Source organism: Daphnia pulex, chromosome 8 (assembly GCF_021134715.1).
Source record: "Daphnia pulex isolate KAP4 chromosome 8, ASM2113471v1".
NCBI lineage: Eukaryota > Metazoa > Arthropoda > Branchiopoda > Diplostraca > Daphniidae > Daphnia > Daphnia pulex.
In genome coordinates, this window is record NC_060024.1 from 10,216,694 (window position 1) to 10,244,299 (window position 27,606).

General features: G+C 41.9%; 3 protein-coding genes and 2 long non-coding RNA genes across 10 annotated transcripts; 3 read left to right on the forward strand and 2 right to left on the reverse strand.

The window, feature by feature from the left end:
* Window positions 1-204: 204 nt before the first annotated feature.
* LOC124200128 lies at window positions 205-2,259 on the forward strand. Of its 2 annotated transcripts, none has more exons than XM_046596251.1 (6): window positions 205-357; window positions 909-1,171; window positions 1,321-1,460; window positions 1,531-1,631; window positions 1,702-1,823; window positions 1,923-2,259. In XM_046596251.1, the coding sequence occupies exons 1-6, from the start codon at window positions 220-222 to the stop codon at window positions 1,963-1,965; spliced, it is 807 nt and encodes a 268-aa protein (XP_046452207.1). In that variant the 5' UTR covers window positions 205-219; the 3' UTR covers window positions 1,966-2,259. The 2 variants fall into 2 exon arrangements, with proteins under 2 accessions (XP_046452207.1, XP_046452208.1); XM_046596252.1 differs by having other exon boundaries at window positions 912-1,171.
* Window positions 2,260-2,835: 576 nt separating this feature from the next.
* LOC124200129 (acidic leucine-rich nuclear phosphoprotein 32 family member A-like) lies at window positions 2,836-5,470 on the forward strand. Its single transcript, XM_046596253.1, has 8 exons — window positions 2,836-3,016; window positions 3,725-3,868; window positions 3,935-4,054; window positions 4,117-4,229; window positions 4,291-4,385; window positions 4,442-4,539; window positions 4,599-4,695; window positions 4,760-5,470. The coding sequence occupies exons 1-8, from the start codon at window positions 2,912-2,914 to the stop codon at window positions 4,798-4,800; spliced, it is 813 nt and encodes a 270-aa protein (XP_046452209.1). The 5' UTR covers window positions 2,836-2,911; the 3' UTR covers window positions 4,801-5,470.
* A 1,255-nt stretch (window positions 5,471-6,725) lies between these two features.
* On the forward strand, window positions 6,726-8,153 carry LOC124200130. The gene is made up of 4 exons (XR_006877165.1): window positions 6,726-7,233; window positions 7,327-7,418; window positions 7,648-7,888; window positions 7,963-8,153. It is a non-coding gene; the product is annotated as an uncharacterized LOC124200130 (long non-coding RNA).
* Window positions 8,154-9,136: 983 nt separating this feature from the next.
* Window positions 9,137-10,954, reverse strand: LOC124200131. 2 transcript variants are annotated; one of them, XR_006877167.1, is made up of 4 exons: window positions 10,608-10,954; window positions 10,388-10,520; window positions 9,681-9,936; window positions 9,137-9,615 (listed from the first exon to the last, which is right to left on the reverse strand). It is a non-coding gene; the product is annotated as an uncharacterized LOC124200131 (long non-coding RNA). The 2 variants fall into 2 exon arrangements; XR_006877166.1 differs by having other exon boundaries at window positions 10,388-10,526; window positions 10,608-10,948.
* A 478-nt stretch (window positions 10,955-11,432) lies between these two features.
* Window positions 11,433-27,214, reverse strand: LOC124200132 (glutamate receptor 1-like). 4 transcript variants are annotated; one of them, XM_046596254.1, is made up of 18 exons: window positions 27,039-27,214; window positions 26,786-26,920; window positions 25,975-26,136; window positions 22,995-23,122; window positions 22,745-22,874; window positions 18,145-18,398; window positions 15,437-15,601; window positions 15,052-15,252; window positions 14,852-14,962; window positions 14,648-14,761; window positions 14,467-14,587; window positions 14,299-14,393; window positions 13,065-13,489; window positions 12,671-12,869; window positions 12,346-12,590; window positions 12,029-12,275; window positions 11,896-11,967; window positions 11,433-11,812 (listed from the first exon to the last, which is right to left on the reverse strand). In XM_046596254.1, exons 2-18 carry the CDS (start codon window positions 26,889-26,891, stop codon window positions 11,795-11,797), a joined length of 2,793 nt encoding a protein of 930 aa, XP_046452210.1. In that variant the 5' UTR covers window positions 26,892-26,920; window positions 27,039-27,214; the 3' UTR covers window positions 11,433-11,794. The 4 variants fall into 4 exon arrangements, with proteins under 4 accessions (XP_046452210.1, XP_046452212.1, XP_046452213.1 ...); XM_046596256.1 differs by lacking the exon at window positions 13,065-13,489 and adding an exon at window positions 13,717-14,075 and having other exon boundaries at window positions 27,039-27,203; XM_046596257.1 differs by lacking the exons at window positions 25,975-26,136; window positions 26,786-26,920; window positions 27,039-27,214 and adding an exon at window positions 23,270-23,431.
* Window positions 27,215-27,606: the final 392 nt, after the last annotated feature.

Below are 27,606 nucleotides of genomic sequence, written 5' to 3' on the forward strand. Positions count from 1 at the left end.
TCTGACCTTTTTCTGGTCCGTCTCCTTTGCCCATTCAAGAGACAATTACGTACATTTTTAAATTTAGATGCATCCTCCTCCCATTCCATCCCATTGATGGATAGACACTCGTTGCGAACAGGAAAATATAGGCCTCTGAAAATAGTCAAAAGAGAGAAAGTTGCTATTTCAACGGTGCGTCACGTAGTGTGTGACATGCTGTCCGTCGACTCGGGGGAGATGACGAGTAGGAGGAGCCTGCCATCTCCAGCATTCCCTCCGCTTTTTTTCTATAAATCACGCGAGAGCCGTGCAACTATTCTTCATATTCGCCGCGACATTCGGATGAGCCGCATCTTGATGCTCCTACTCCAGCAGGTATAAACCTATTCAACTATTAAGACCCTTTCACCTTGTTTTCATCATTTTCCCAGTGTACCAGATAGAATTTCGAGGTAGAAAGGTCATTTATTTCTTTTTTAATGCCTTACCACCCTCAAGGTTAATAGGTGTAGTGGGGGGAGGATCCTTTTTTTGACATTTCGAAATGAAATTTTCCTTTTTTTAGATTTCCTGGGAAAACCCCAAGTCTCGACACGAATTTTTCTGATGAATTTTCGCACAATTCCTTGGGGTTTTTTTTGAATGAATAAGAAGGAATTTACGCATGTCGGGTGAGAATGAGATTTACTGGGAAAAAACACAAATTTCAATTGCAGACGATTTTTGACGTGTCGGCGCAAGTTTTCTTTTTAAAATAAAGACATGCAATTTAATTGTCGACGACGACGTAGAGAGATCATTAGAGTTTGTGCGTCACTCCAGGCCGGTTCTACACCTTTTGTTCTTCTTGCCTAAAAACTCTGATCATCAGCAAATATTTCACCTGTGTCGTTTCCTTTCTCTCGTGTGTTATTTGCCGCTGGTAGCAGCAGAGAATAAAGAAGATGAAATCGACGACGAACGTTACAATTTCGACACTTGTGATGCTGGTGGCCATAATGGCCACGGAATTGCTAGGTCATCCCGCGACGACGACGACGACGACGGGCGACCAAAACGTCCGCCATCATCACCATCGCCACCAACACGCCGACCCCAATAGCGGCCGAGCTTCCCGTCTCCTTTATTCGCCCAGGTCCCGATCCCTCAACAACAATAACGTGCCCGACATGCACACCGCCCTCCGCAGGTTTTTAATATTCATCTCCTTTTCTTTTCGATTTGATCCGGTTCCGGGGCGACGCTATGGGAACCTTGACGACAGCCACAGCTAATCACAACCGACTCGTTTGTTTGTTTGACTTTTGTTTGACTTTTGTTTGTGTGTGCGCTGTGCAGATTGAGAGAAAGTCAGCAAATGGCCATGACTGAAAGGCAGTCGAATTCGGCGGCGATTAACCAGAACGAACCGCAGCCCAACGAAGTGGAAGGATCTCACGCCAGTCGTCACGAAGAGGACGAGAATTCTTCAGCTAAAGGTAACAGTTTGATTATTATTTATTATTTTAAATAAGACTTTATTTTAAAACAAATTTAAAAATGATTCAGAGTTGTGCCACGCTAAAATCCTGCAGAAATGCGGGTCGGCCGTCATTGAAGGATTCGCCGAAACCGATTTGCCATTGAACCAGAAATGCCGAATCAGAGAAGTAAGTCGTTAGCATTGCACCAATCCATTTTGGCAATGAATGTGACGTAATTTCTTGTTGTCAATTGCAGAATTTCCTTCACTGCGTCATCAAAATGAAGCGGCATTCCTGTCACAAACGATCCCGCGATGATTCGCTATTGACTGACGACTACATTCGATCTCTTCGTCAACAGATACTCACTTTACTCTGGTACGGTATCTACAACATGTTATTTATTCGTCTTTTGAGATTGTTAACTGGGTCGGAAGATGGTCGCTCATTGATTATTCTAATTTATTCGCCATTCAGGTCGGCTCGTGGGTGCGTTTTGGGTATGGAAATACCCAAGTAGCGTTGAGTGTAGTCGTATTATTCTAGTTGGATTGATTTAACTGAATCCCGAAATGACTTATATATTTTTTTAATTGTTTCTTTTGGATTCTCAATCGGTTGACGTGATTTTATTTTATTTGACAACACTATTCCTCGTGTAAACCTGCAAGATTCTATCGCTCTGATATTATTTTGATATTCATGTAAATGTGTTTCATTGTATCCTTTATTTGTGTGCGTTCGAGTGTGGAATCCATTTGGGAATTTCGGGAAGAAAGAAAAACAAAAATAGAAAAAAAATTTCCAAGTGTAATTTTGTGTTTGCTACATTGTAGTACCCCAGACGACTACAAACAGGGGGAAAATCCGACTTTTAACGGTTGTTGGCTTTCTTATAGCGGCGGTTTTTTATTTACTGCGAGTTCCTTGTTTGACCATTCGTAGATGGCGCGCAAACCGCAAAATTGAATTCAAACCGATAGTCAAGTAGACGCTTGCCACATTTCACTTTTGTTTTTAAAATTCAGATTCAGATTTATTTAATATTGAATTGAATTATACTTTGTATTAATATTTTCTGCCAGATGATAATTTCGTCATATTTTTACCAACTACATTAATGAAGCAAATTTTACTGGTTTTGTGCAACGCATTTTTTTTTGTTTAATATGCTGCCACCAAGGGGAGGGACGAGGCCGTAAGGGTTATATGATGAGCAAATAATTGAGATATTCCTTCGAGGAAGTTGAGTTATGCATAGAAAAATGTCCCGACTATTTTATCACCAACAAATAGTGAAATGCCAAAAGTGTGCCGACGGTTTTCCCAGAATTCCAGACCTGTTTCAAAATCTAGGCTTCGCCCAAGTTGTAAGATTGGCCGCTAGATGGCCCTCGATTCTCGCCAGGTCCCTGCTGCTGCAAGCATCCCACAAAAAAACTGTGTGCCAGTCATAGCCGGTGTATATGCGAGTTGGTCTTTATCCAGACAATTTTTTTATTATTGCAAAAACCACCACCACCATGGAGAAACGAATTGAATTGGAAAAAAGAGGAAGGAATCCCGATCAGGTAAATGTCACAACTGGTTTTTTTATTTCGTCTCGTGGCATTGCAGAAATCGATTCAGCAGCACTCGTATCGTACTGCTCGGTTTTATACTGACGTATTCACTGGTAATTTCCCACTAAAAATTGCTGTCTTGCAGCGTATTGCCTCGTTACGTGCCCAGTTCTAATGACAAGCTGACATATTCGTCGTGATTTTTTCTCGACGTTAAGTCGATGAAACGATTTCAAGAAACACTTGCTGGCGTCGCTCGAGAACGTGTTGTTTAGCATGTTCGTACCCAGTCCGTGAATGTGGCGTGGTTCGACAGTTATTCCTCTCACAGAGTGTGTGTGTATGTATCTGCCTCGTGAAGGCGTCCGATAGACGCGCTGTGTGTGTGTGAGTGTGTGGATCCACGGGGCTTCCAAAAGTCGTACGCAATACTTGAGGCTTTTGGACATTTGCATGCCTTTCAGGCCAGTTGAGAATTGTCGGTCGCGATGGACAAAAATCTGTTGTTAGATAACGCTTTTGACAAGTCGACAGTTTTCGAGTCACTTCCTTCTGGTCAGTACAGGAAAATGGAGACGAGAAACGAACGTCACATCTTGCTAGCATCAGCGCACCGCCCATTTTGGCGCCATTTTCAGATTCGAAAATCTTTTTCATTATGTCTTCCCCTTAATCAGTGGTCTTATGGTCGATTTTCTTTTGATTTTATCATTTCAGATCACAGAATTGAACCTGGATAACTGTAGGAGTACAACCATTGTTGGTTTGACAGATGAGTTTGTGGGTCTTGAAGCTCTCAGTCTCATCAATGTGGGTCTCACTAGCCTAAAAGGATTCCCCAAGCTTCCGAACTTAAGAAGGGTATTACCATATTATTCTTTGTATTTTTTGGCTGGACCCTAATCATGTTTTATGTATTTCCCTTAGCTGGAATTGAGTGACAACAGGATCTCAGGTGGCTTGAATGCTCTTAGCAGCAGCACAAAACTAACATCACTTAACCTCAGTGGTAACAAAATCAAAGATCTAGATACTCTGGAGCCACTCGTAAGTTTGTTTACTTGAATCATGCAGAAGTCAAACTGACAAAATCTTTTTTTTACTTGCAGAAAGAGTTTAAGATGCTACGATCATTAGACTTGTTCAACTGTGACGTCACAACCAGAGAAGACTACAGGGAGAAAGTATTCCAGTTTCTGCCGTCATTAAAGTACCTTGATGGGTATGTATAAATCTGTTACCATCTCTTTGTGGAGACATTTTAAATAAGTTGGTTTATGTAGATATGACTGTGATGACCGAGAGGCTGAAGATGATGAACTCAATGGCAATGATGAAGATGAGGAAAGCGGTGAGGAAGCACCCGATAATGAAGAAGGTAAGAGTCTAAAAATTTATTCTCATGACAGTTAAGCAAAATGTTTTTTTATTTAGATGAAGGAGTAGAAGATGAGGGTGGTGATGAAGGTGAAGAAGAAGACGAAGGAGAGGAGGATGTAGGCTTGGATGCCATTTACAAAGACAACTTGGATGTAAGCATGAATCTTGGGAAATTTGTCTTCAGTATAATTGAAATTCTCTTGTTATGTAGGAGGAAAGCGAAGGTGAAGATTATGAAGGAGCAGGAGATGACAGTGACGAAGATTTAGACGAGGAAGAGGATGACGGGGAAGAAGTAGAAGAAGAAGGTATTGACATTCTTTTAATTTCTAAACATATCCCGTCACGTCAACGTTTTTCATTGTTTTACAGAATCGCCAGCGCGAGGGAAAAAGCGAAAAATGGAGGACTGATCCGTTAGATAGTCCGCCCAACCTTTCTATTTCATTGCTGAGAATTTTGAGAAAAAAAAGTGTTATACGATACAAAAAGAAAAAACAAAACAAAAAAAAAAAATCAACAGGAAAAAGAAAATGCCACGAACAGTTTGTTTGAATGTATCCACCCTTCGATTGACTACTAATGCTGGACTTGCAGAGGTTTATGTGTAGAGAGACTGGCATGTCGAATCCACTCGGGAGGTTAATCTACGATCGTGATGCAGTACAATTAAGCGTCCTTATTCTCATGTTGTGTACACTGTAAGGATTGAGCTTTCCTCTATCTCCCTTCCTTCTTTACCCTTTCCCACGTCTTTTTATTCCAGGATTTTTTTTTATTTTTGATAATGCGGAAATGCTGCTGTTGCCATTGTTCACGTTATTTTCTGAAAGAAAAGCGCGCCACCTCCACTCTTTCCTCCCAAATTAAAAGCTAAAAAAAAACTTCTTGAGTTTCACCCTGTTCACCACCCACCTCTTATATCCTCCAATTGCGTTGTCTTATTGGAATGTGTCTTCGAGAATGGTAATTCAAACTTTATGATGAAAATGACTAGATGATGAACGTTTTTCTTCTGTTTCGGCAACCGAAAGTGTGGAGCATTTTCAATACATGTTTTCCCATTTACGAGTGGAAAATCCATCACATACGTTACATTTTTTTTAATTGCCAGCAGAAACACTTTCCGTTTCGGAAAATTTTTGAAAAAATTTTTAATGCTGAACAGCTGAAAGACATGAAGCAGAGAAACTGTGGACTTCTTTTAAATGTTGAAGAAATTCAAATTTCTTGCTGCAGAGCCATCTAGTGGTATTTTTTAGAATGCAGAACAAATTGTCTGCTACCTGCTTGACTAAGGTGCCAACCGTCTGCTCTGCTTGCCATTGACATTTAGCTTGTACAGCTACACTCACTGTACAGGTTGTTTAAGGTAGGCTAAAATTTTTGCTACGCACTTAAGGATATAATGTGATCTATGTAACATTTTTACAATAGATGCATGGTTTCTTCTAAAACTAAACTTGTAAACCATATTGAAGGCTTCAACTCAAATAAATGCGTCAAAACGTATTTCAATGCAAGTGATCTTCCCTCCCAAAATGTGGGCTAAGATTTTTCAACGATATCGTTGCTTAGATGACAGTTCAGCGATATCGTCTCTTCTGCACAATGAATGATGTAATTAATGGGCCTTAAAACTAATTAGTGTTTATAGATCAATGATTCTTCTCTGAGTACACTAGGCTTGAATCAAGCAAATAATATGCATGTAACCCATAGTTACTTTAGTAGTAAAGTTATCCTCAGCTAATCACAACTAGCCAACAGCCTTTCACGACCACATTTCCTGTGCAGAGAATGAAAGCAAGCTCTTCCTTCTCCTCGTTGTAGAAGTTGGACTGACGTCCATTATCAACTTGGGGATTTGTTATGCGTGATATGCTGCGGTGGTGGCTTTTTTTGTGTGAAGACGAATGAAAAAATGATTCTTTCAACAATATTAAATCATGCGATAATTAAATTTATGCAAAATTTTAACATAAACCGCATTTTATTTATTCTGAAATACAAATATTTAAAAGACATAAGAACTCCTTTTTTAAATATTATTAAAAATACCCGACAATAGAACTCCAGTGCCCGACAGTAGAACTCCATTACAGACAATATAACTCCAATAATTTTTTAATTATTTTCATGTCCGACACGAGTTTTAAATTATTTTCATGACCGACAGCACAACTCCAGTTACGAAATTGTGGGTGATAACTGCCAGTTTCTGTTTTAGCAACAAAGCTCACTTGTTAGATTTTTGATAATGTGTTTTTTTTTCTACTTCCGGTTTTCTCATTTCTGTCAGTAGTTTAGTAAATATTCATCTGACGCACAAAAGAACCACATATTCGTGATCCTCGTCAAATTTGTGGTAAAGTTCATGTTTTTTTTTGTACGTACGCGTACTTCCGGTTTCGAGAATTATCCTGAACTATAGTTCAGGAAAAATCTCGATTTTGACCAAATTCTGGTTTTCGTTTAAAGTACACGTAATCGACCCCAAATTTCACGGAGATCACGAATATTTGGTTTATTTGATCGGCAGCTCAATGGTTAAGGCGCTATCGCTTACTTCCGGTCTACTTCCGGAAAATTTACATAAAAGTAGCAAGTGAGCTTTGTTGTCCGTACATTTCTAAAGATGAAATGCTAGGTTTAAGCAAATAAAAATGTGCTTTTCAAGTTTTGTGGGTATCTTAAGAGTTAAGACCAGTCCGTGAAATCTCAAATAAGTTGAGTTTTTAGGCGTGTCCAATAGATGGCGTGTTAATTGTATCAGTTATGGGCTCATGGCGGTTTGCTGTCAAGCTAAGCGATTTTTTCTTCGAAAATTACCAATGTATTTACAGGTAAATTCGAGTGATTTCGTGTGTAAATTGTCGGTGATGTGTTCTATTCCGTGTATATGTTGGATAAACTTAATGTTTCTCATCAACTTACAGGAGAAAACGTGTTGAAAGGGTCGTGCAGCTTACTGCTGTCAAGCTGTTCAAAATCATTGTATTCTACTGAATGTGCCATCAAATTGAAACAGGTAATAACCAAATTACTAGCTTTATTAATACAGTATTGCTGAAACATATATTCTTCGGATTCATCATAATTATCTGCTGTTTGTTTGGACTTGCTAGATCACCAATCCCAGCCATGCCGATTTTGAGTGTACACTACTAACTGTTTAATTATTTCTAGATCATAGACGTCAAGCACATTGATGACACAAAGTATACACAAGGTGACTTATTGTTTTTTTTTATTTACAGGTTCTTTATTACAGGTTTTTAACACATTGGCATGACAGATTTGATGAGAAGGAGGCATTCCCATAGTACAGGTTTCTAAATTGGTGTGACAGACTTGATGAGAAGTCCTGTCGTTTGAAGAAGAAGGACAAGGACTATTCAGTCAACAAGGTTCCTTGTTCGCTAACCCGTTGGCTGCTACCCGAGCTGCTACCCTTGCATCTCCCTGTTTACTTCCTTACACAGATCCTCTTGATTTGAGGTACTGCTTTCTGTTGCTATAACCTTGTTTGAATATTATTGTCATCCAAATAAATGTTCATTCTGCTTTTACAGGGTAACTCTTTTGCTACTGATCACATCCACTGTTGTAAACTGATGAGAGAATGCTGCATTTCAAGAATGATACATTGTGTAGTTGTTAGATAAATGACAAGTGCATATCTGGGCTCCCTTCTTTTCTGTGGCCCCGTTTCCCTAACTAACCACTAACCAACGCCCGCCGGTGGTCACTCACCCGCTGTGAAACCAGGAGGAGGGGAGGGCTCTGGTCGAACGGGGACTTGGAAGGCGCATGATCCGATGAAAACTTTTGGAGGGTCATGAGTCTAACCCGGAAACCTAGTAAGACTACATCTCCCCAGTAAAACTGGCCTCGTACTTCTCTCTTCTTCTCGGTCCAGATACTATCTCTGGGGGCCGTAGACAAAACCTACAATTGCATGTGCGAGTTAAAACAAAGCAACCCACTACCCAATGAAACAAAAAGCCATGGTTTATTTTTTGCGCAAATCTGCGTTAGTCAAGTTACAAATTTTTCTAATTCAACAACTCGCGTAGAATTTTGCATGTAATCTATTAGTGCAAATTGCCATTCCATGTGTTTGTTTGGTAGTTAAGAAAATGGTTGTTCAAGAAACAAACAATGGGGTGTTCTGAGTAGCCAAAAAAACTCACCATTGTTTGTTTTTTAAACAACCATCTTCTTAACTACCAAACACATAGGATAGCTATTTGCACCAGTAGACTAGATGCAAAATTCGACAAAGTGATTGAGTATGAAAAACTTGTAACCTGACTGATGCAGATTTCCGCAAAACTAAACCAACGCTTTTTGTCTCATTGCCGCAGCGGTGGTGGCGGGTTGCGTTTTAACTCGTACAGAAGAAAAAATGTCATGAACCGGACGCTCTGTTTATTGAATTATTAATTATTTGTACAATTTAGAATGATAATAAAAATAGGTTTAATGTATGAAAGTTTTATTTATTATAAACATGGTTTTGGTCGAACATTGGTGGTTTTCATTATTAACATTACCTGTTACTATATGAGTATATGTAAACAATTAACGGCATACCTTCCCAATGTACAATCAGGCATAATATGGACAGAAAATAAAAATGTTCAAGTTTAAATTTTCTATGATAAATTGCTCTGGTTTGGACTTAGTGTTTTTATAAGAATATTACGAAGACAATGATTAAGTATAATTTGCCATTCGGAAAAATAAAACTGCAAAGTTATTATGAGAGCAATTAATCACAGTAGGTTTTAACTTTAAACATTTTAAATGTTTTGTTCATATCATGCGAGTGATTGAAAATTGAGAGGGGGAAGGCGGTTGTTTACTTAAAATAACAGGGAGGACGAGTTATGTACTAATGAAAATAAACTAGATGAGAAGGAAAAAAAGGATTTACACACAAAGATTAAAAAGTTGTGGAACAGTCATTACGGGAGAAATTATTCATAAGTGGGTCAGACTCAAAAAACACTCCAAATGTTTTGCTCTATCATGCGGATGCGGGTTGACCACTGGGTGGGAATTGGTTACTGTTTACTTAAGGAAACGGGGAGGGAGCACATTTATGCACTTGTAATTTATTTAAAGATACATAATTTATCAACAATAAGCCTTGAATTTCCGCAACCTCTCTTCAGTTTCACCAATGGATCTGGTCTATGGAACGGCGGCGAACGATTGAACTTAAACGAAAACAGAGATTTCATTACAAGTTAATAATCAAATGAAACTGTGCAGCAAGCATTACCTCAACTCCGGTACAAGTAGCAAGAGACGACATAGCGACAAAATACACTCGACGGCATTCAGTCAACAATCAACATTGCTATTTTCGTATTTTGCCCAACATTTCAACACTACATGGGTAAATACATTGAAGTATCATGTAGAATTGCATTCCCTACACAAACTCAAGTTCAGCACATCTCTCAACTGAAAAATGACTGCAAAACCACTGCACACCAAACAGCAACACCATAACAGCTCAAACTGACCACGGAAAACTGCAAAACAAAAGAAGATTAATGACAGAATGAACAATGAACATATGGACTTCTTAAGAATTAACTAAGTACATGTCTGCAGAAGCTATTTAAGTGTATCTCTCTACTGGAAAATGAAAAAATTTGAAAAGCAAAGCACAAAAAAATATTCAAGTGATGTTTAACTTCAGCTTAAAACTGTATTCTAAATGGTTTCAACATTTTGTAGACAACAGTCAAGGCTTCAAATTTAGATTACTATGTGAAACAGAAATCAAGAAAATGACCAACGATCACTTTCTAACAATTTTCCTCTTATAAGTTGAAGGGGATCTATTCCAATTGTTTACTAACTGAAATAACTTTCCACAAAAGCTGTCTTTATTGGAAGCACGAAACAAGATGTCACTTGTCTTCGACATCAAGAACAAAATGTTAACCTACTTGACAAAGCTTACAAGTACTTTATTACCTATCCAGATTTCCTGTGTTCATCATATTTTGGTCTTGCAATAGAGTTAAGACCCTCTTTTTAAGACGCATCTTCATGACTTGGCAGCAATGACGTGCACGTGCTGCGATGAAGAAGCTCAGACATCACCAGACTGTTACTAGAAAAATAAAAACTTAATTACGATCAGAAACAAAGTAATGTGTAACCACAGGGATAAAAAGGAGATCAACATAATTACTTTTACTGTTCTGAAGTATTGCTGCATGTGACAAAACGTACAACATGCAGCAAGAGACGACAAGACATCATTTTGGGAAAATGTACAGCAGTTTCAGGCCACGTGATCAAATGGAATTGCCACGGATAAAATGTAAGTGTTACCTGAAAATTCACCACACAAATATTTTACATTTAAGAACCTCAAAGAATACGAGCAGAAATTCCATTTTTATGACGAAAAATGTCGAGAAAGCAAGTAATCTGCAATGTCTAAGTTCTTGAACATTATCTCGATAAGAAATGGCGTCCACCAAGAAGATTGAAGAAGGTAGGGTCTAAAGGGCTAGCTCGAACAGTGACTCTGTGACCGAAAAAGCTATTGCAACGTCAGCCTGACGTTGCTATAGTGTATTTTGGCTAACGAAACGACTAACGAAGACACCCGCGCCGTCTAGTGGACTAATTTTAGCTACCTAGTGACAGTCTTTACACTCTTTAGCATCCACGGACGACAGGGCGGAGTAGCAAAGTACCCGAAGGTCTGTTTGCGATTTGTTTCAAATAAAACTTCAACTTGAATTTGTCACGCCTTTCACTAGCTGGCACGAAACAAATCAAGTGAGGGTCAAGACAAGATTAGGTCAAGACTAGATTACTCCAGCAGCTTTCCCTGTGACACAGCACACAAATCATTTAGTTAGCTATTTCAGATTTTCCTTAACTTTTGCAACATAAAAATCCATAATAATAACAGAAAGTATGAGGGGGGGGGTCAAGAAAAATAATAAAACTTACAATTTTCTGAAGAAAAGAATAATTTAAAAGCAATAAAGCAACACAAATGTAAGCAAGATCCACGCCAAAGTGCGGAACTGTCACTTTATTATGACACAAAACATCAAATAATTATATTACACAAGAATCGAATACGCGGGGGATTTCATTTAGCAGCTTATGTGTCAATTTTTATAAGCGATTTTCATGGATGGATAACTTATCAACACTTTACAATTTAACAATATTTACTGCGCTGTCGACATAATGAAGTATGAAACTGATTTTTTTTTTCTCTGGAATCAATGAAAAATGCTTTTTTCTCTAAATTGAAGAGACGGTGTTAGAGTTGTGAAAGCGGAGATCATTACAATTTACCCTGATGTGCATCGATCGTTCGTGCATCTCGTCATTCGAAACAGCCTCACCGGTTCACGACACTGTCGAGTTCTATGTGCAAAAAACCAAATCAATCCCAAGTTGAGCATGTATTTCAGTTATCAAAATATGGAAATAAGCAAAATTCGACTTACATGATGTAGATGACTAAATTCACCGGTTATAGATATTCGAGCTTTTGCTTTCATGGCTTCGGTTAACGAAATCTGAAACATCAATAGTTTAGTAGTCTTATAACGACTGGCATAAACAAAATTCAATATTTACCTTGTTCTTTTTGGCGTCGACCCGAGACCAGTAAAGGAATTCAAAGAAAGCAACTGCCAGTGCGAGAACGAGCCCTCCAATCAGAATATAGAAGATACCAGCCACATTACTCAACGAGAGCTCGTTCTGGGTCGTTTCCTGTTTGTCCGCGTTAGCGCATTCGCCTCGATCGTACCACCATTTGTTAGTCAATCGAGCCAAATCGTCGCTCTCTTTAAGCGACAGAACGGCCAAGTTCAATTGCTCCCTACACAAAAGGTATCCAAATTCAAATTCATTCATTTGTTTAAAGTCATTTATAATTGACTAAGTATTACCTCAATGGAGAACCGAGAGGCGTAGCTACTCCGAAACCTTTAGTATCCAAATTACGCCCCACTTTCATAGTGTCACAAGGGTAGCGCTCATTAACGTAGTCGTTCTTGGGGCTCTCAATAAGTAGAGCGTATTTGCCTTTTGATTGGCGCACTCTGCGGATACCTTCGTCGTAGGTGCGCACAAAAACGTGTTTCCTCGAATTCATAAACTCCCACATGCGACTGTAGACGGCGAACTTTGAATTCTATAGGGCAGGTCGTATTCAAACGAAATATTGTTACGATGCTTTTTTCATTGATAAGACACAATCAACAGGAATTTTACTTTGAAGAAATCGAGCGTCGTGCCGGAGCTGATGGTTCCGTACTCTACTTGCGTCTGACGGGCCAAATCTTCGGCCGAGTTGATGGGCGTCACCATTCGTTCAACTGTCAAAAAGGCGGCCAAGTTGGCCGTGTACGAAGAGATGAGAATGAGCGTGAAGAACCACCAGACGGCGCCAACCATTCGGCCAGATATTGATCTAGAAATCAATAGAGAATCATAAATTAAGGTCAAAGACACGGTCGACACCGCACCGGCTCAAAGAAAAAGAGGGAGATAAATGAACACGATCGAGGTACTCTATATGGCTATTGGCGGCTATTGAACGGCCCCTGTGGGGTGGGAGTGTGTAGGTGGCATGTGCTATAAGGCAAAAATCACTTGGAGGTTTTACCTAGGAGAGATGTCGCTGCCTTGTTGCATGAATGCGCCCAGCGCGAACCACAGTGAATTCTTAACCGAGAAATGATTGGTCAACATCTGAGAGGAGTTGTCCGTCGACTGGCCGTCGACATCCGTAGCTGAGCCGGCCGTCTCGACGACAGGCACGAAAGCCACGTGAGAGTCTTCAATTTTCCATTCGGCTCCGCCGAAACGACTGACGACAAACAGGACGATGGAGACGCCTAGGTAAGCAAACGTCATGCACATCCAGACTTCCTTGGAGAGCGGGTCCATGAAGCTGAAGACTCCTGGAAACTTTTTGACCGGTTTCTTGATCATGATGCTGATGCCGAGGTCCATAAACGGTTTGCTAAAGTCAACCACTCTTTCTCGGCCAGAGTTGATCGTCAGCGCCGCCACCGCCATGTCCGCTTCCTGCCCAGTTGATTTAGATCGTTTCGTGTTTTTTTTTAGAATAACTTAAATTTCCAATTAAGCCCAAGGGGAGAAGTAACAACAAAAGAGATTTTGTTGTTGGGTCGATGGCGGCGTTCATGATTCAGCTTATTAAAGTACCTCGATCGTGTAAGGGTGGGCGTGAGCGGGTCGTTTGTACCAACAAAGTCTTTACAAACACTTTTTGGATGGATGATGGAATATACCTTGGGACGGTGACGTTTCCGGCCCTGAGCAGCGATCCTAGTGTAAACCAGAGCGAGTTGCCAAGTGTGAAATCGTTGACGTACTGCTTGACGGACGTGGAGCGACGGATGGCTCTCCAACCGGATTTCGACCAACGGTGGACCGAGAAGAGGACCAGAGAAACAGCCAAGAAAATGGCGCCAACGGCTGCCCAGACTTCGGTTGCCAGGGGTGACATGAAGGACAAGAATCCAGGCTTCTGTTTCATGGGCTTCTTAATCATGATGCTGATTCCCAGTTCCATGAACGGTGCGCTGAAATCGACGACCCTTTCCCTGGCGGATGTGATGGTGATGGCTCCCAGGGCAACGTCCGTTTCCTTTAAGAGGCGCAGCGTTGCGATGATGTCATTATTGTAAGCGCAAAGGGGTTTAACAAAATTCGGTTTGGTGACTTGTGTTGATCATTTTAACTAATGTCAGGCCATGACAACGCCGCCATCATCTCCCATTACACAAACACACAAAATCTCTTCTGTTATAATTAGCCCCTTGGAAAAAAGGTTTTAGAATAACAACAACAACAAAAGGGGATTGACTTACCCGACGGACAAGTTCGCCGATGATACCGTCCCAACCGCCCGTGACGTTGGGATTTTCGTTGCCGTATCGATGGTCCTTGACTTTACGTAATTCATCTGAGTCAAAGCAGAATTTAATTACGCGTTGAATTGGAATAGTTCAGTTATGGGGGAATATTAAATTACGTACAGTTAATGCCCAGCTTAGCGGCGATTAAGTCCATCATGTCTTTACAATAGCCTTCGAATTGATCGTTCCCAGTCAGCTCTTCACCGCCTTCAGTTTTCCGCATCATCATGTAGGGCTCCTCCTATAAAAATTGCGATGAAATATAGTTCATTTCAAATATATAGATCATGTCAAATAATACCATGTAAGTCGTAACGATATAAGTTCGATTCTTTTCAAATTCCGGAGTGGCTGGTAGACGGACGTATTTGGCTGGCACTGTTTGAAATCTGGTCTGCTCCGACCATTGGCCAATCTATTAAATAAATCAAATAGAACGGGAATTTTATACACAACCATAAAAGTGACTTGATAAGAGAAGAAGAGCCTAACTGAATAAACTAACTTTGACTATATCGCTGTTGACCGTCATTTCTACGACGCTGAGGGTAAAGTTCTCTCTCCGACCGTCCTCGCCGAAACGTAAACTTCCAGTCAATCCTTCCAGATCTGATTGCTGTTGGATGGAGATGCAAGGAAACAACAGTAATATTCAACTGTATTATGCAACACACACTGGACAGAGAGTATAGAATATCAACTTACTTTACGAGCAAATTTGGCGATCCGGTCGCCTTGCTCCCAGACGGCGTTGCGGGAACAGTTGAGTGCCCTGGATGCATTGGCCAGCGATTCGCCCTTATTGCGCTGGAGATAAGAGCGGAATGTATCCGGCTTCTTCTTCAACATCCGGTTGAACGTGTCGGCCACGAGAGTGACGGCATCGTAAACCAGAGCCGCTTGTGCCTGGGAGAAAAAGTGAAAAGCGGAACCACAATCAATCACTGTGCTCCTCGGTGCTCCAACTTTTAGGTTACAAAATCGAAAGGATGAAACGTTATCCAAAGTATTTTGTAACAGCAGTATTACGTGTAAGTAGAGCTCTACCAGTCAATCTGTATTTCACTGAGTAAACAGTATTATTCTTTACCGGAATGAATGGTTTGCCGGCTCCAGGATAGATGGCCGGATCCAGGGCCTCCCAAGTGCGGAAAAACTGTTGAACGATTGGGCGCTCTGTATCGATGATCCTGAAACCGGTGATGTTGATAGCGCCGTATTCTTTAACACGTTCGTCCCAACGATCATCCATCACCTGGAAGACAACATCAAATTCCGGTTTAGAAACTTGGTCATTCAAGCTCGAAACGTTAACATCTTAAAAATATATATTATTAACATCAGCAGCCATGTCCAAGGCCTAAATAAATTCTAAGATGAATGGGTGGCGAGATAGGAAGACCCGCACCGGGCTAATGGCCTTCAACAAGCTGGTGAAAGGAAAGTTTCTTCTCCATTGGAAATCTTTTTTTCAACAAAATAAATAAATGAAAGCGGAAGGAAGAAGACGGGGGCTTTGAAAAGTGGCACGACTTTGTGTCGCCATTCCCCCATGAATCATCAAATTTTTTATTCTGGCGGCAGCGGGATCGACCTCTCATCATCTTGCCTCAATGGTGGCCGTTTATGACGCCGTGAAGAAGCGAGAGAGAGAGAGAGCTATTGATCAAAATGATCGATACGAAAGAGGATCGTCGATCCAGAAAATGGGATTTTTGATCCAACAAAAAATCAACAGGAGGAAAGAAAGAAATAAATGAAAAAAGAAAGGCTATTTAAAGATTAGAGCGACTTTTTCCCTCGTTAAAAGTTTGTCTTCTCAGACCCTCCATTTATTTCAATCAACAGTTGAAAAATTCAGGACGGGAGCCTCTTTTCACCGTTTTGGCCATTGAATCTAGTTATTATCATCATCACTGTTGCATGGCAAGCATGAATAAACAATGGCGTTTGAACTCGTGCAACTTCTATTCGTCTTTCTTATCAAACGATCCCACCATTTCCACGAACAAAAGCTCCAAGCGTCACGGAAAGAAGTGTGAAACCTAATATCACATTCGATTATTTACACAAGAATAATCGCTTGCACAACAGATGTGGCTATTAAGAAACTAATGAGATAATGTCTTTCTTCCTGTTTATGCATAAACCAACACTATGGTCCAGCTGATGAAGCCAGCAAAAAATAGGACACGTTATCAAAGAGAAGGTGGTCCTTGTTGCTTCGGATTTATTGATCTAGTAGCTCCCTGAGTGGAAGCCTCTTCTAACTTGGACGGAACTTGAGAGAGAAGAGAGTCGCACTTTGTCTCTCTTTACAGGAATAACAAACACACAGACACACACAAAAAAAACACCATAAAATGTAACAATGAAGAGTTATAGACTGAACCCCAAAAATAAGCATAAAACCCTATAACCTCTAGTCATTTTTATTTCTTTCGGCGGGGCAAACCCGAAACCCACTCGTGAAATTCCAACCCGGCGGTATTTTATGTGTCGCCTCTCTATAAAAAGAAATATCTCCGATGAAATATGGAAATCAATTCTCGGCCACGGCCTTTCACCAAACAGTAAAAAAAAAAAAAAGTCGCGCCCAGCAGTATATATCTAAAGCGACGACACTGGCACTGTTTGCTTTTGTTATCCGCATTTTGTTTGGTTGTTGGCGGATGCCTCTTTCCTCCTTCCCCCTTTGGCCATTTTCGATTTCCCTCCTTGGAAGTAGAATAGAATTTCTTTTCCTGCTTCCCTCTTCGTGTTATTTCCCAGCAAAACTAATCACAGTTTTTCATCTTCTTCCGTTCTTCTTCGTCATTCGTTGGGTCCAGGAGCCCGGCAATTCCGCCGGAAGCCAGAGGGAGCAGACCAAACCATCAAACTCTCTTCATTTCTTTTTCTTTTTTTTCACAAACAAAGGAGAAGAGCAAATAGAATTTCGTTACGTGCCGGTATATATATAGAGTCGTTTTCGTTGTTTGACTCATCGTAAGAGAAGGGGGGGGGGGGCCAAGAACGCGGGACTTTGGGGCGGTTATAATATCCGGTGAAAGATGCGAAACGCTATTACTCATCCGGGGGGAAAAAAGGGCGTGTGCGTCAAAAGACTCTACACAACACACGCCATATCACGTTGGGAGGCTGATAAGTAGACTTTTATGCTCCAACGGGTGAGGAGTGACGGCGACCACCAAAGAGTGTGTGTGTTCTCCGTTTAATCACAAGTCTTCAAACAAAAAGCTCGCGCAGGAGAGGTCGTCGCTCTACAAGTTTATTTTGATGCGAACGCAAGCAGCAGTAGAGAGAGCTGGAAGGCAAACTGTCGTGAAAACTTTGCTACTATCTACATAGATATTGGGTTCTGTTGTAATGAAATTCTTGCCTGGCGTCTCCCAATTTAAAACTAGAGTTGTGATGATAGTCACCAACCCGAGGGCATTACAAGCTTTCATTCTAAAGACCTTTTTCAAGAACAAATAAAACATTCATCGATCCTGGTGGCTGGGGTTTGTGATTTACATGTTAGAACTTGGACGGTCTCCGCAATGATATGTCGAATTCAAATCATAAAGGAACAAAGGGCTTCTGGCTAAACCGCTGGACGAAATGGACGCATTCTGAACTGAATAACACGCCCCGTCTGTTTTGTGCCATCTCCCGTCAAGTGTGAACAATGAAGCGATCCTTTATACTTCTCCCACGTTCCCATTGTTTCGTTTATCTTAAAGACCACCACACGTTGAGCCATGTGGTCGTAATCATAGCAGCATGCATAAATAAACGAGTCTCTCTGCTCACCAATCCGCTGAGGAGGTAATGATAGTTGCGACGTCCCAGGTGGACGTCTTTGACGTGCTGGATGATGATCTCCGAGGCCAGCGAAGCGCTGCAATCGAGAACGACGAACTTTCGGCCGTACCTGTCGATCGATTCCAAAGTCTGGAGAAACTGAATGGCTTCGCGAGAGTTCTCCACGCGGCGAACCATCTCGATCAAGATGTTGTTGCTGCCCGGTTTGATCCGCTGGTAAAGCTCCTGCAGTCGAAGCAAACCTATATACAGACGGAGGGGTGAAATAAGAATTTAGTTTCAGGAGTTTCAAATCTAAACGTCTGACAGAAAAAGAAATTTTGTAATAAACGCAGCAGTGTTAAATATAGTAAAATGTTCGAGTTAGCACTACGTCAGCAGCATCGTTATTATGGCTACTATTATGTTGGTTGTTTGGTTGATACACATTGCCAGAAGCTGATGATGTCGATTCGCTTTTAATGGGCCCCACTGATTTGGGCCTCGTCTCTCGCCTCATCGGATTACTAGTTGTTATTACCGGTGCCCTTTCCTTCCGTCTATATATACGCCATTATACCGTACAATAACAAGACGTACAGGCTAGTACAAAGAGGGGGCTAGGTGGGGTTAGTACTAGAGAGAGAGAGAGATCTACAGCCTCATCAAAATAGGATTTCCCACAATTTTCTTTTTCCTTCTCCCCTTTGGCCATAAATGCGCGGCGTGATTGTGTCTGCCCCACCCCTCTTATTCTTTTAAGTATAGTACACTCTCTTTTTTCCATTTCTATCGTTTTTGGTTTGTACCGTCAAGTCCTTTTCTTCTTTTAGGCGTTGATTCCTGGGGTGAATGAAATTACGTGACGAGTGACGATAATAGAAGACGCAAAGAGTTAAAAGTACATAGGTTTTCTCCCTCTTTTTGTCGGGAATACACTAGCAGTTGCGTCGTTGTACTAATGTAAGTATACATCTAATAAGATGAGTAGGTACTCGAGAATAGATAGAGAAAAGAGGTGGAACGTGACTCGAGACTCGGGGGTGCGCCCCTTTTTTTTTCTGGCGCTCCAAATGTCAGCAGAGCTCAGAGCTTTAGCGACGACGTAGAGACAAAGTTACCAGCGTCTATTCAATTACACTGTATATCTCTCTATAAAAGAAAAAAGGGGAGTAAAGAAAAAAAAAAGAGCCAGACGAGAGAAGCAAAGACGACGTGATGTGAGCCCTTGAAGAGGGTTTCTCTCTCTCTCTTTCTTAGCTCTTCTTTTCACGTGGTTCGATGTAAAGACTCTGGGTGCTGGCAAAATCGGGCGTATGGTGCCGGTACATAGCCAAGAGTCTCATTAATTGGTATACGAGTGCGGACTCTTGACGATGACATCGGACGTCGTAGAGCTTCTGACTGATGACTAGACAGACTACTAGACTCCCGAGTTCCCATTGCTGCGCCTCCGTGATGGTCTCCGTCATTACTGTCAATTTCTACTTATTGGTGCTGCTGCCGCAGTTCCTTTTCTCCCCTCCCCCCCTTCATACTCACAAGTATACCTAGACGGCATTCTTTATCACATATATATGACCGCTATCCAATCTACGGCCGACGGGAAGAGAAATCAATAAGGTGATCTCGTCAAGTCGTCACTTGTAAATTGTGTCTCTATCTCCTTGCACCGAAAATAACTCGACTCCCACATTTCCTTTTCATAGACTGTCGTATTCCAGCAGCACAAAAACGCCAGCATTCACTGCAATTTCGCCAAGAAAAAAGTATCAAGAGATGAAAGGAGAAAACAGATGTTTCCCTTCTTCTTAGACTTCGTCTTTCATATAGGACGTCTGTGTGTGTGTGCATAGATCGATTTGGTATGGCGGCGATCGATAACCAGATCGCCTCCGCACACACACACTGATGGCTGTGTGCATAATCGTTACTTTCTTACTCTGATGTGTTTGTGTGTGCACTTTGGCATATTTCAAAGATATATATATATCAACAACCTAGAAGAGTCGACCGAGCGCACTGCTGATGGCTCAAGTGGAATAATCATTGAAATAAGGGCTGGCCTATTTTGCATGGTGGCGGGCGAAGTCAAACTACGAAAAGATTTTTTTAAGCAAATTCCATCAAAACAGGCTTTCACTTTCATCCCCCTCATCTCTAAGAGCAACAGCAAGAGCTCCATCTTCCGCCAAAGATGTCTGTACTATACTACCGAGCTTTTTCCTCCCCTCAGTATCGATCCTGCTGGCGTCTAAACTGGTGCGGGGCACAGCGCCATATGCTGTGCGGATTGCGCTTAATGGTGTCAAACAGACCGGCCAAAATGGAATTGTCAAAAGAAATATTTAGTCTCAGCTTTCTCTTTCCCCCCACCCCACCCCCAGGCCCGGTCTAGATTTGTAACGCCATCCGGCACACCCTGCATCTGACTGCGGATCGAGATTTGTTTTTCCACTAACCGATTCTGAGAACTGTGAGGGGGGAACAAAAGAAGAAAGGCTTTAGATTTCGCCTATTGGATGCAGCACTTGTACGTGTCAGGTGTCGATGGCAATATCGAGATTCGGTCAGGAAAAAAGATGAGGCTCTCTCATCTCTTCCCCCCCGTCTCTTTGTGCAACCAATAGCCAAGCTCCTTAGCTCCAGAGCTGCTTCGGCATTTTCTGGCCAACGGTCCGTTTCAGCTCGATATTACAGAGCCGAGGGAAAGGGCCGGGTCCAAGTGGGAGGGTGGATGTATATAATGGCCCACTTCCTTCCGGACACGCGCTGGTGAAATTTGAACGGACCGTGCGATATTGTGTGTGTAGTCAAGAGTGAAGACAGAGAAAGTCTCTGGGACCGAAAACAAGCGAAAGAGGAGAAAAAAGAAAAGAAACAAGACCTAAAGGCCATTCACATTTACTGATAAAAGAGGCAGAGTCAAGATGCGGCTGCTTCACTGAACATCTACTACTATACTCCGCTTTCTTCCGGATTACTCGACAGTCTTTCTTTTCTATTTGAAACAGAGTCGATTATCTGAAACTTTCTTTTTCCGTCCCGTTAATCTATTTTCGATCGACTGGAAGTAATTGGCCATTTCAAATTCCACCTCCTATCTCTGTTTAGGGGGAGGAGTCTCTAAATCTGTATGGTCGGGGCGGGGTGTAAAGATACGAGTAGTAGTATTCGACCGACCATTGTTCTCGGATGATTTTCTGTGTTGGACGTGAGCCAACACCAACCCAAGCCTAAAACAATAAGCAGCAAAAAAACACAGCGTATTGTTCTACTCTCTTTCCCGTCTAGTTCATTATGTAGTCAACTATTATTTAATTCCCGTGATGGCTCAAAAGATCTGTTCTTTCCTCTATCAACATCTAATTCTATACGTATCCGGAGGATTTACAAACAATTCAGGCTAATACAATGGAATGAAAACGACAAAAGTTGAAAGGGGAAAATAACAATCAGCGTGGAAAATGTAATCCCTAATAAGAGGTCAAATTGTTTTCCCTACACAGACAAGTGTAGGAGGAGTGATGAATCGGTTCTCCTTTGAAGAGATTCAATCGCTTCAATGAGCACGCGACTGTCGTCATACAGATAGGCTAAATATATACACAGAGCTACTGTGCCTCTCTACTATATAGAGAAGATCAAAAGACATAGGCAAGAGGGATTAGGATTCAATGTGCAATCAAGCGTTCATGTCTTTTGAAAAGCGCGCGGGCTATGAGGGTAGCAAAGCTTTGGGTTTGTTTGAAGTGTTTCTCCTCCCCCCACTGTTGACGTTGGTGTTTCGTGTTGTTGTTATTTCTATCGTATATCCAGCCGCAAACGGGCGTTTTATCACCGCCAACATATCCTGTCGAGTTTCTGGCATTAATCAACAAAATAAAAAAATAACAACAACAACAACCAAAGCCCCCACCCAAACTCCTTGCTCCTTGATGATGAGGGGCCAGGGTAACTAAAGCTCGTCAGACTGTGTATAAACCGCCCACCCGCGTTCCTGTCAGACTAGTGGGGCTCGGGAGAGCTGAAAAGGCTCGGCTGATGGGCTCAAATCGAATTAGTCGCAGTCGGGAGACTTGACTGATGCACACACATCTTCGCAGCAAAGAACGACACGACGATTGGAATTGGATTGTCATGGCGACGCCCTGACAAGAAACGCCATAGAAGGGTCTATGGGGTACGACGACGACTAGCGCCCGTGTCTTTATCCCATGAAGAAAATCTTATTTCCCGTTTCTCTTGTGCTGCGCCTCATCTGCTGGGCTCTGTTTTTCGATTAATAATGGAAAAACGCGAGACGAAAGTCAGTGCTGTCGCCGGCAGCAGCCAATGTTTTTCTTTGAGACAAACAAACAGAAAATAGAAAAAAGGGAAACTCCACAGAGACTGTACCAAGAGTGAGATGGAAACAGGAGATTCGTGGAAAATGATGTTAGGAGGCTCGCCTTCCGCAGGGGCTCGTCTCGATTTCCCCTTTTTTTCGTTTCCCCACTTTGCAGACTAACTCACAACGACGGGATCTTTAATAAATAATCACTCACGGCTATTCCGTCTCACGCAGATCAAACTATAGTGGAGATTCGTGAATAGGGATGAAACTTACCATCGTGAGAATCGTAGATGTAGATAATGTTCTTCCATCCGTAGTAGGTGATGACGTCTAGAATGGCTTGGTGATATTCGGGTCGCAGACTCAGTGCGTAGTCCATCAAACCAGATGTCGGCACAGGAACCTGTCACAAAAAAGAATTCAGTTGGTTTCTTTCTTCATTCCAGATTTTTCGTTGAAGTATTCAAGTTATGAAAGTATTCAGATCGTTGAAATAATCAAGTTGCAAAAATATTCAAGTTACCTTCTCAGGAAACCACGGACTGAAGAATGGCATGTGGTAGGTATTGGTGTAAGAGTGGATTGTGCTGAAAGAATCAGCACTCACGACTCCCAGAATGGCAAAGATTCCTCTCGACAGCTGCGTGCAAACTGGAATTCAGACAAGAAGATTTAACATTAATGGAATTCCTTGAAAGATTTCAATCTATCCTTCATTTTTTGTTGCCAAAGTTTTTCGCTGACAGTATTATAAAAAAGAGAGTGAAGAAAAAGGCAGGAAAGCAAAAGATTACTGACGACTTGGCCTGTCCCGGAGCCAACAAACAAAAACCGGATGAAAAGAGAGAAAGCATGGCACGGCGTGGATGAGATAGTTTTCTAGCAGAACATAATAGAATGATATATCCACACAACAACAACGCCTGAGAGACGTTGGGTGGCCATCATCAGAAGCTCAGGGCTGCGATGCCAAATTCAATATCGTTCACCCTTTTCTTTTTTAAAAAAAATTGAAAGAAAATATATATTTTCAAGTTATTGGTGTTTGGGGTCGTGTTCGAGTGTCAATGTTATTTTTTCACGAGATTTCTTTTTTTTTCTTTCAATTTTGCTGCCGTAGGCTAGACGCACAAAAAATTGCACATTATTTTCTCTCTCTTTCAAATTTAGAACATTTTCCTGCTGATGTTCCTTTGTGACATCTTTTTTTTGTGGATATTTCATTGTTCGTTTGTTCCTTTACGAGTGTCACGTCTCTTTGTGCAGTACAAAGGGATTGTGTCCTCTTTCTTCCAATTTTTCTTTTTCTACCCGTAGAGAAAATGTGTACAGAAGCCAAGTTGAGCATCAGCCATTGGACGATTGAGTCGGAGAGAATTGTGTGTGTGTATGGCACGCCGTATAAATATCTATCTAAGCCTTTCGTTTCAACCGATGGAGCGGACCGAAAATAAGGGCTTACTTGGTTCAACGGTCCGTTGTTGAACGATTGATTTGGATTGATGACTCTCTTTCTCGCATTGCCAAAAGGATTCACTTCATTTAGTCGACTGCATACTAAAGGCATGTCGGTTACAGGCTAGACCAACTGGAATAATCACCGGGGAGCCCTTTTTCTTGGAATACATAAGAACTTGCATGAACACATCCTGCGAGGCTCTATAATAAACCAATCAGCAGCTGCTCTGCCAAAAAGCAAGTGATTAGCGATGATGATGACCATCGAAAGTCGTCAAATTCAGTCACGAGAACGAATAAAGCCCAAGTTGGGAGAACTGAGCTCAAATCACAGCGCGGGAAAAGAAACGAATTCAAAAAAAAAAAAGTTTCTTTAACTTTTCTTTTGTTGAGATCCGCACACGCAAAGCTCTTCTCTCGTTCTCTTATGGTTATACACTCCAAAATAAGAAAGTCGATACTATATATATGTATAGTTAGTTCAAAGTTGGACCAACGAGTTTGGTGGAGAGCAGCAGCAGCACAGCTCTGCAGGATATACTACTGAAATCTTTTCCCACCGTCGCCATCTCACGTACAACCTCAATGGCCCTCTAGGAAGATCCTCGGCATTTTCTTATGTTATTCCACTCTATGCAATCCAATCGCATTTCCCAGTCGTCGGCTCTAGGATTTTTTCTCTCTCTTTTCGGGTCAAAAAAAGCTTTGCTCTTTTTTTCGCTGTGTGCCTTGTGTGCTAAGTCTTCCGACGTAGATGTGGGATGATGGACCGTCCTTACTCCGCCCAGAATAGAAGATGGATCAGAAGCTTCCTCTTATTTCCTCTCGTGGGACTGGCAAAAACCATAGGGATTAGGTTGACTCGACGTGACCGACACTCTCGCAACTCTTAATAAGGAAGAATCATCATCCCTGCACAGCTATATACATATAGGCCTATACTATACGTATATACGTTAACTTGGAGGTCCGTTTTCCTTTTTTTTTTATTCCGCGTTCTATTAACGACGCATAAAAAGGGGCTACTACGACTACGACGACGGCCGTGTTTCTTTTATAAGATCGTTAGACGGCGACATTGAATACACGACATATCCTGCGGGATGGCGGGCTTATGGTGTGTCTGGGTTTGTTCTCTTTTTGCCTCTCTCATTCTTCCTCCGCCACTTCATTACGCCCATAAAGGCACGCAGGGGGGAAGTTAAAAACAACAAAAACCAGGAAGTGAATTGGAGAGCGCTGAAACATGCCGGAAACGCGGATCCTATTTATTTATTCAAATGTAACCCACACTACTATTTACTATTCCTCTTTTTCTTGCCGTAGTATACACGCGTCATCATCTTCTTCTTTTTGCAGCAAATCGAATCAAGTGTGTGTGGGGGGGAACAGCAAGGAGCAGTTATTGTGAGGGTTATTTTTTCGAATGCCATCGATCCGCCCTCCTCGGTCGTCAAGTGGCTACCGACGGCTGCCAAAAGGAGCCAGCCAGCAGATGAACCCACACACACATCACGTCCTTTTCTGCCGCGAAAATTCCATGCTCAGACAGCTATAGACATACGTATAGTCTTTGGGTCCTTATAGCACGCACGTATTTCATCCGCGTAATCTTTTTCATCCATCGTCGTGTTTCCTTGGCTCTTTGAAGAGTATACTATCTTGATCTTAGGCGTCGAGCGTGTGATCCGCATTATGCAAAAACCAGGAGCAGCAGCAGCAGCAGGCTGGCATCTATCGATTCGTTACACCTCAAATTTACTTTCCTCCGCCCGTGAACGTTATTCTCCGCCAAGTTTATAGCGGCTAGACACGCGCGGGAATAGATGGTGCGCGCTTGTGGGAAAAGTTTTGAGGAGTTGATTCACTGCTGGCTCATGATGCTCAACAAAAAAGCTTATCAACGCTTCATTGAATTGCAAACGAGATGGAGAGAGAATTATCGCGAAGCGCTTGCCTATTTCTGTCGGAACGTATGGATAGGTATATTCGTTTTGGTTGTCGCAGGTAATTATGTCATCAATCGGAATGGTGGTGGTACTTACTCAATCTGGAGAGTTTGACCGTGTCGGCTGTGCTGATGATATCGACGAAAGCTTGCAGCTCGTATCTTCGCCCGTTGGCACTCTCGTTCATCCGGTTAAACTGAGCCACGGCGTGCCGGAAGGCAGCCTGCATCTCATCCGTCCCCACTTCGAAAATGGCTCCTAATAAATAATACAAATAGTACATCAATACAAATCGGTTTTGGCGCTGTTTCCCTCCCCTTGCGGGCTAGACCAAGAAATGGCGAAACAATGCTAAATGAATTACGCAATGAATAAATCAATTCCGGGCGACAGCCTACCAAATGGACGGCTCCTCTTTATATATTAGATCAAAGAAACCATTGGAATAACAAGGAGCAAAGTCGTTTGGCCCCCCCCCCAATTTCAAAATTCACAACTTGACAGTCATCATTACACTTGAAATCATCAAAAGTGAAACGCGCAATAATAAAAATGAAAAAAGGCTCTGACAAAATGACAAAGCGAACAAGACAAACGGCGTGTCCTTTTCATGTCGGATCATCCGTCTTATTATTATACCGCAGTTGAGGCAACAATGAATAGAAAGAAATGATAATAATTGTGGTTTTTGCTTAAAAAAAGAAACCCTCTGAACTCTCAGCACAAGAGGGCCATTGTCGGCTGATCAACCGCCAGACATCAAAGTATATCCACCTCACGCACACAGCACACACACACAGAAAAAAAGGATTGATCAAAGAACCAGAATATATCGAGTGTACTACCACCACGATTGAAACGTATAACAAAAGGGAAAGTAGTATGTATTAACCAGACGTGCGCTTACCGATAGGAATCACTTCTTGAGCTCCGCATCTGAAATGAGGACGTTGAAGGATAGCCAACAGAGTGACCAGAAGAAAGAACGGACTCGATCCTTTCTTCGACGCCATGATTTACCCTTTTTTTATGTGGTCAGACCCTATATCAAATCAAATAATAAATGATGCCATATCAGGAGAGAATCAACAAGTTCACTATATACAGTAGATGATGGCCAAAGAATATCAAATAGCAGATGGAATGAAAAAGTAACTCACCCGACCCCGGCGGTGCGGTATATTGTTGCTGTTGTACTCGAATCGATAGATGGATGTACGCGCTGGATGCGATTTTGTGGGGTTTAGCCGAGCGCTGGCGTCTATATGATGCGACGTCGGGAGCTGCGGTCGAACAACTGAACCCCGTCGTTAGGAGCATCTCTAGTAGTCCAAACACTCTAAAGCGTGAAAGACTTGGCGGTCGGGGAAAAGGAGCCGGGAGAGAGAATAGCAGGGATCGTGTTGCAGAGCCAAAAACCGACGCGCGGAGGTTGTGCGCACAGGAACTCGTGTGACGAGCGAGTTCGCCTCCTTTTCTTTCAGGAGCGCGCTGAAAGACATACGCTCCTGTTATATTTTTTTTCTTTCTTCCGCACTGTACTAAAAAGAAAAAAAAGGAAGGAAACTAAAAGAAAAGAAAAAAAGATCGGACACGATGTCGTTTGACGACAGAGGCGGAGAGTTGTAAGACGCGGGAGTCACGCATCATTTCGGGTCGTCCAACAAAAACAACAGCCGAGCTATTTGACATTAGTCGTAAATTCTTGCGGCCTGTTTAGCCGATCTT